Source organism: Cucurbita pepo, chromosome LG10 (assembly GCF_002806865.2).
Source record: "Cucurbita pepo subsp. pepo cultivar mu-cu-16 chromosome LG10, ASM280686v2, whole genome shotgun sequence".
Taxonomy (NCBI): Eukaryota; Viridiplantae; Streptophyta; class Magnoliopsida; order Cucurbitales; family Cucurbitaceae; genus Cucurbita; species Cucurbita pepo.
In genome coordinates, this window is record NC_036647.1 from 7992585 (window position 1) to 8000734 (window position 8150).

Genomic DNA, 8150 nt, shown 5'->3' on the forward strand with positions numbered 1-8150 from the left:
CGAGGATCTTGGTCCTTAGATTCTAAAACCTTGGTTCTGATCTAAGGGCCTTAGTACTATGATTCTTGGTTCTTGTCGTTAAAACTGAGATCTTGATCCATGTTCTAGTTCTTAATCATTCTCTTGTTCTTGGTGCTTTCTTAGTACTTGTTATGTTCTTGGACCATTCTTCAAGACACTCCCCTTAAGATTTATGGTACTAGTAATAAATATGACAACCTGTGTCCGTGGCTTCATGCGTTTCAAGAGACACAAACGACGTAGTCTGAAAAACTATGCCCAAGGCTTCATGCATTCTTAGCGGGATAGTCTGAAAACCTACATCCGAAGCTTCTTATGTTTCAACCGATGTAGTCTAATCCTGCATCTAGGGCTTGCCCTATGATACAGCCTAAACACCTATGCTCAAGATCTTATGCGTTCCAAGTGACATAGTCTAAATACCTACGCTCAAGGCTTTATATGTTCCAAGCAGCGTAGTCTAAGTCATGAACATGTTGTACCATGAAAGGTCTTAGGAGGTTCTTGATTCTTGGCTAAGGTAACTTACTCTCCTCTTGTTCCGTTGTGGCCATATATTACTCCCCATGATAGACCATAAAGGTCACGTGATCGATACATACATGAACATGACATAGATCATAAAGATCACGTGATTGGTGCATGCATGAACTTGACAACCTGCAAATCTTTTGATACCCATAACATGGTGTAAGGCATCTCATTTAGGTGAGGGAAACATGTTGCCAAACATGACATCCTGGTAAGAAAATATGGTGTAGGGCATCCTATATAGAAGAGGAAAACATGGGCCTTTGAAAGCACCGCGTGGTGGGCGGTCATGGTTCACAATTGGACATGCTTAGAGTATTACTAGCATTCTTGAGTTTTCGAGTCTGAAGACTTTGATCCCTCATCCTTGAGTGATACCTAGCATTCTTCTTACATTGGTAGTTGTAGAGCTTGTTTCGTATTGTTCTTGGCTCTTAGTCTTGTAAGTTTCTAAGATTCAAAATTTCTTGAAGCATAAGTTGTAACATGCCTTCGTAATCATATGAACCCATCATAAAAACTAGCATGAGTTATTCTATAAAGTTGATTCATAATGAATTCCCTAATGGTTCTAGAAGGGTCTTGAATCTTGAGGTGTTCTCTTACGCGTTTCTTAAGTTCTATCTGGTGTAGGTTCCAAACTTGCTTCAGTCAACTTGAACTCTTGAACATGTCTTCTTATCCTAAATGTATTTTGATCATTTTACCCCTAATTTTTGGTTCACTACTTAACGAGTTCCAATGACATTCAAACCTCACAACATCAGCAACCATTATAACATAAGATCTACTACAGAATTTCATAGCATTTAGAGGTCATCTAGGTCATGAACCGAAGGTAAATTACCTTAAGGGCATTATGGTCATTTTACACCATTTCTTGGTTTACCTACTTATCCTTTTCCAATGACCACCAAAGTTCATATATAACATCAAGATGCTGTAATATGCTCACCATTAAATTTTCATAGGCAGTGGAGTTCATTTAGTGGTTTAATTTAATGTTCCTTAAATCCCGAGCAATTTGATCGGTCTAGGGCCTTAACTCACGGTTTTTTGAGTTTTTCTTTCATATAAACTTAATTCATACTTGGTTTAGAGTTCATATGGAAATCCAAGCGATTATGTTTTAAATGATAGATCCCACCATGTTGTATGTAACTACATTTCACGACCCCAATAGTGGGGTCACTTATTTACTATTTTTTAAAATACTCATGCCATGTGCTACTCTTACATTTTAGGTAGACAAGACACCCTTATATGGATTTCGATGTCGTTGTGACAAAAACCATGGAACCAGTATTAGCATAGCTGCATTTATGTTTATTTTGTAGCCCCTTTATATCAGGGCATTGTGTTATTCTTCTCTTTATTTATTTAAATTTTTGTTTAGTATTAAAGTTTTTATTTTCAAACTGCTTAAGCCCATGACATCATCTATGATCTACTTTAAATGAAGTATTCCACACTTTACAGTTATGTCATACATGTCGTAGCGACTCTATTTCAGTTGAAACATAAGGTCATTACATCTATGTTATGCCAAACTTGACTATCGTGCAATGCACTCTCATTTTAATTCCATTGAGTTGATTTTTCCACATTGTCGTAGGAATTTTGTGGTTGTCCCATCGTGACCAAGGAGAAGAATTTTCGTGACGGAGAGAGAAGGAGAACCAATAGTAAATTGCATAACGCCTTTAGAAATCGTATAATGAACTGCTAAAAGAAACACACATTGAACGTTGGATGTGCGTTAAGTGTGGCCAGTCGTCAAACTAATTGAGTAAGACTAGCTGGTTCAATTCACTTAAACCAATCTCTTTATTTTTATCGGTAGGAATGATTTTAATTAAAAACAAAGTGAATTATTTTGAAAAGACCATTTATGCAATAAGAACATCTTCAAACCAATAATTTTTTACACGCTCCAAGGTGATTGAGTATAGTTTTAAAATATTTCGATTTTATATTTTCAAATGCAATTTTTATATCATCAAAATTAATTTTAAATTATTTAATACATATTTTATAGTAATTTAAAATTATTTTTAAATAAATCCAAACTAATGATTGTGAAGTAGGTTTTCTTTTTTTAAAGAAACCAATAAAAAGATTAATTTCTTTACAACTTACATGACATAATAATGTCTCTATTTATATCATAAATTAATCTCATTTTTTAAAAAAATTAGAAATTAAATATATTTTACTCAGTCAAGTTGGGAAGGTTTTCTCCTAATGAAAGAGACACGAGAGCATAAGACAATGAGTACAGTCAAGATGGGAATGTTTTCTCCTAACGAAAGAGACACGACAGCATAAGACAATGAGTACCACAAACTTTCACATCTGGACTTAGTAAAACACATTTATTTTCTATTTTCTTGGNTTTCTCCTAACGAAAGAGACACGACAGCATAAGACAATGAGTACCACAAACTTTCGCATCTGGACTTAGTAAAACACATTTATTTTCTATTTTCTTGTACGCATCTTTTAGAAAAATCATAACTATTCTCTTGCATTATGACATATACTCGTAACAATCTACCTATTTGTTTCTTCTCATGTTCTTGCTCTTGACCTTAGAACTTANTTTTAGAAAAATCATAACTATTCTCTTGCATTATGACATATACGCGTAACAATCTACCTATTTGTTTCTTCTCATGTTCTTGCTCTTGACCTTAGAACTTGGGCTTTTAGGTTCTTGAGTCCTTAGTTTTTGTCATGATCTTGCCTAATGACTTTGGTTTTGGGTTCTAAAGTCTTAACCTTGGTTCTGATATAAGGTTCTCGGTTTTTATTCTTAAGACTTAGATCTTGATAGAGGTTCTAGTTTTTATTCTTGGTTCTTATTTTGTTTCCCTAAGATACTCCCCCTAAGATATAGGGGGTACAAGACATGAACTTGACAATCTATGTCCAACCCTTCATGTGTTTCAAGCCACATAGTTTTAACCCCACGTCCAAAACTTCATGCGTCCCAAGGAAGTAATCTGAACATACATCTAGAGCTTCATGTGTTCCCTGCGATATAGTCTAAACCCACACCCAACAGAGGAGAAGAAATGTCATGATGGAGAGAGAGGAAGAACCAATGGTGAATTGGATAATCGCCTATAGAAATTGTATAGTGAATCGCTAGGAGAAGCACACATTGAACGTTTTGGATGCGTTAGGTGTTGTTGGTCATCAAACTACTTCAGTAAGACTGACTGACTGGTTCAGTTCAGTTAAACCAATTACTCCAATTCGATTCGATCTGTCTAACTTAAAGTTTCCTCATGGTTATTTTATTAGGTTAGATTATCCTTCGATATTTTAAAATAAAATTACATTGGATGGGGGCTAATTTGGAGTGTTTTGGTAGAAAATAAACACTCCAAATAAACACTCATGGTTATTAAACCTTATTTTACCCGACACCTTTTGTTATATATATATATATATATCTTATTCTAATATTGAAAATAATTATTTTAAATAGAGAACAAACAAACTAACAAATTATCTAAGAACATGTTCAAACCAATAATATTTGTAACCTAAACCCGACTTTTCTATAAAAAAAAATGGGCCCAAAAAAATAGAAAATAAATGTGTTTTACTAAGTCAAGACGTAAAAGTTTGTGGTACTCATTGATTTTATGCTCTCGTGTCTCTTTCATTAGGAGAAAACCTTTCCATATTGACCGAGTAAAACATATTTATTCATATTTTAGAAAGGTTCGTGACTATTCTCTTGTATTATACATGTCTTACTTACGTCTCTTCTCCCAAATAATTATATATTTGAAATAAAATTGGATCCAAATATCACGTTCAATTTATATATCAGAAAAATTAAAACCAATAAAGAAATAATAATGAAAAATAAGGATTTGATTTTGAGATTTGACTTTTGTGTCTCTTTTTTAGGTTGGTTCAAACTAGACTTGTTTAAAATGGCATTTCCGCCCTACCAATTCTCATTACAATTTCTCTCTTATTTCAACTAAAAGTTTACTCATTATCTGTGTGTTCTTATCCCAATCCCAAACATCCACGGAAAGAATATGCCTAGCTTCACTTCCCTTTGGTTTCGGCTCTTTTCTTCGTATCTTTTCTCCAACTTCTTGTTTGATTCAATTTTTACATATTCAAATGCATCGACATTGTTCCCGCTTCAACAAGAAGCCGATGCTCTACTTCAAACTGGTTGGTGGGTCAATCAAAATATCTCACTTCGTTGTAAATGGAATGACATAACTTGTGATGATTCAGGAAGTATTACACGTATTCACGTAAGTAGGTCACTGCCCAAAGGGTCTACTCTACAAAACTTGAATTTCTCATCTTTACCTAACTTGGAGCGCCTTTATCTCATTAATTCTAGTCTCCAAGGGGGAATTCCTCCTCAAATATCTCAACTCTCCAAACTCACCTCTTTATATTTATTTTCTAATAATCTTAGTGGTAAGCTTCCTTTGGAATTAGGAAATTTGACAAATTTAGCCGGGCTTGTTCTTAGTAACAATATGTTTACAGGTACAATCCCTTCAACCATAGGTTGTTTGACCAATTTAATCCTTCTAGATCTTTCCTACGATCAAATAGGCGGATTTATTCCATCTGAAATAGGGAATATGAAGAGCTTGAAGTTGTTGTATTTAGACAACAACATGATCATTGGTCAACTTCCATCCACCATTGGAAATTTAAGTAATCTATCTTATCTCTCGGTGAATCGTAACAAGCTTAATGGCCCACTCCCTTCGACCTTTTGGTATTTAACTACGTTAACTTGGTTAGATCTTTCCTACAACTATTTTAATGGTTCAATTTTTCCACAAATCCAGAATTTAAAAGGCTTGGATATTCTTCAACTACAACACAATGCATTCACTGGCCCAATCCTTTTCTCTCTTGTCCATCTTACAAATTTATTNGGCTCTTTTCTTCCTATCTTTTCTCCAACTTCTTGTTTGATTCAATTTTTACATATTCAAATGCATCGACATTGTTCCCGCTTCAACAAGAAGCCGATGCTCTACTTCAAACTGGTTGGTGGGTCAATCATAATATCTCACTTCGTTGTGAATGGAATGACATAACTTGTGATGATTCAGGAAGTATTACACGTATTCACGTAAGTAGGCCGTTGACCAAAGGGTCTACTCTACAAAACTTGAATTTCTCATCTTTACCTAACTTGAAGGGTCTTTATCTCATTAATTCTGGTCTCCAAGGGGGAATTCCTCCTCAAATATCTCAACTCTCTAAACTCACCTATTTGTCTTTATCTTCTAATAATCTTAGTGGTAAGCTTCCTTTGGAATTAGGAAATTTGACAAATTTATTAGAGCTTCATCTTAGTAACAATATGTTCACAGGTACAATCCCTTCAACCATAGGTTGTTTGACCAATTTAATCCTTCTAGATCTTTCCGACAATCAAATAGGCGGATTTATTCCATCTGAAATAGGGAACATGAAGAGCTTGAAAATGTTGATTTTATACAATAACGTACTCATTGGTTTAATTCCATCCACCATTGGAAATTTAAGTAGTCTATCTTATCTCATGATGAATCGTAACAAGCTTAATGGCCCAATCCTTTTCTCTCTTGTTCATCTTCCAAATTTGAAGGTCATAGATCTATCATCAAATAGATTCAATGGATCCCTCCCTTTGCAGATAGGACATTTAGAAAATTTGAATATTTTGAATGTTAGTTATAACATGCTCAATGGCCCAATTCCTAGGACTTTTGTGGATCTACTCCATACAAATTCTGCGGACTATATCTTCCCACACAGTTATGGAATTACACTGANGGAATTACATTGGAGATTGACTTTAGTCATAACTTCATTGATGGTGAACTTCCCCATTTGTCACTTGATCATATTAGACCTACAAGCATCGACTTTAGCTACAATAATTTCATGGGCAAAATTTCAGATTCCTTCCTTTTCTTTAGAAATATCAACTTATCGTACAACAAGCTTGAAGGCAAGGTTTCTGACCAAATTCTGCATCGTTTTGATGTAAGTGTTGTTTTGGGTAATCAAAAGCTTTGTGGTAGTATTCCCCCGCTTCACCCTTGTGATTCAAAAAATCATGGAAATTTCAAAATGCTGATGATTCTGCTTCCATCAATTTTATTGTTAGTTCTCTGTTTTTCCTGCTTTGCACTTGTTCATTCCCGATCAAAGAAGAGGGTCACCCATGAGACAAAGTCAAATAAGCATGGAAATGTGTTCTGCATATGGGATTATGATGGCAAGATTGCGTATGACGATATTATAGAAGCAACAGAGGACTTCGATATTAAATATTGCATTGGCACTGGTGGGTATGGAAGTGTTTATAGAGCAAGGCTTCCAAATGGTAAGGTCGTAGCTCTAAAGAAACTTCATACCCGTGAAGCCCAAGAGACAACTCTTTTCAAAAGTTTCCAAAATGAAGTTGATATGTACGTTACAACCAGTAATATACTTTTGGACTCAAATTTAGAACCTTTTTTATCTGATTTTGGTATCTCCAGATTACTTGATCTTGAGTCATCTTATCATACTACTGTTGGCGGTACTTGTGGATATATAGCTCCAGGTGAGCACATATTATCACAATGATCAATGAACTCTTAATTTATTTTCTTAAACCATTACTTTTAATTCTTTTTCTTTTCAAATTCAGAACTAGCGTACACCGTGGTCATAACAGAAAAATGTGACGTCTACAGCTTTGGAGTGGTGGCACTGGAAGTAATAATGGGAAAGCATCCTGGAGAATTATTGACTTACTTGTGGTCTAAATCTACTCCACGTATATTCATCAACGATTTGTTAGACTCACGACTAAAATCTCCTTCACACCAAATTGGAGTGGCACAAAGTATACTTCTCACATTAACATTGGCCTTTGCATGTCTCCATCCAAATCCAAAAGCCCGACCTACAATGCAACATTTGACTCGAGAATTCAACATTCAAAGGCCCTATCAGGTTGAACTCGTATTTAACGAGATTACAATTGAACAACTTTTAAGGCAAGAGATATATCATGTACATAAGATTTAGAAATTATTAGTTTAGACTATGCATTTTCTCTTTGTTTATGTGTATGTGTTGCAGTAACTTCGAAGGTATTGTATGGATCCCAACACAAGGACATCTAAAATAAAAGAATTGTAATTGGAAAAGCTAAACCTTGACGGACTATTCCATGGCTCTATAGTAAACACAGACAACCCTTTAGAATAGGGGTGTACATTCAACCTAACAACCCGGACCAACACAACCCGAACTATAAGGGTGGGGTTGGGTTGGATTAGCATTTCGGGTAGGGTTGGGTTCATTTTTCAGAACCCGAACTAAATTGGTTCGATTTCAGGTTCGAGAGTAAAACCTTCGGGTTGACTCGAGAAATAAAAATATGTAATATATATTAAAAAAAAAATTTGTATTAATAGATTTGTTAGAGTTGTACCTCATTTTTTTATACTTTTTTTGGTTAATTTTTTTTTTATTAGTTTCTTTTATATATATTTTTTATTATTATTTTTTTTTTGTTTAATTTTATATATATATATATTTTTTTTTTT

The 8150-nt window shown here is 34.5% G+C and overlaps 1 protein-coding gene and 1 long non-coding RNA gene across 2 annotated transcripts; both read left to right on the forward strand.

The window, feature by feature from the left end:
- Positions 1-5077: 5077 nt before the first annotated feature.
- Positions 5078-6853, forward strand: LOC111803760 (probable LRR receptor-like serine/threonine-protein kinase At1g34110). Its single transcript, XM_023688296.1, has 4 exons — positions 5078-5603; positions 5759-6271; positions 6361-6591; positions 6716-6853. The coding sequence occupies exons 1-4, from the start codon at positions 5079-5081 to the stop codon at positions 6851-6853; spliced, it is 1407 nt and encodes a 468-aa protein (XP_023544064.1). The 5' UTR covers position 5078.
- A 184-nt stretch (positions 6854-7037) lies between these two features.
- On the forward strand, positions 7038-7403 carry LOC111803446. Its single transcript, XR_002816378.1, has 2 exons — positions 7038-7156; positions 7244-7403. It is a non-coding gene; the product is annotated as an uncharacterized LOC111803446 (long non-coding RNA).
- Positions 7404-8150: the final 747 nt, after the last annotated feature.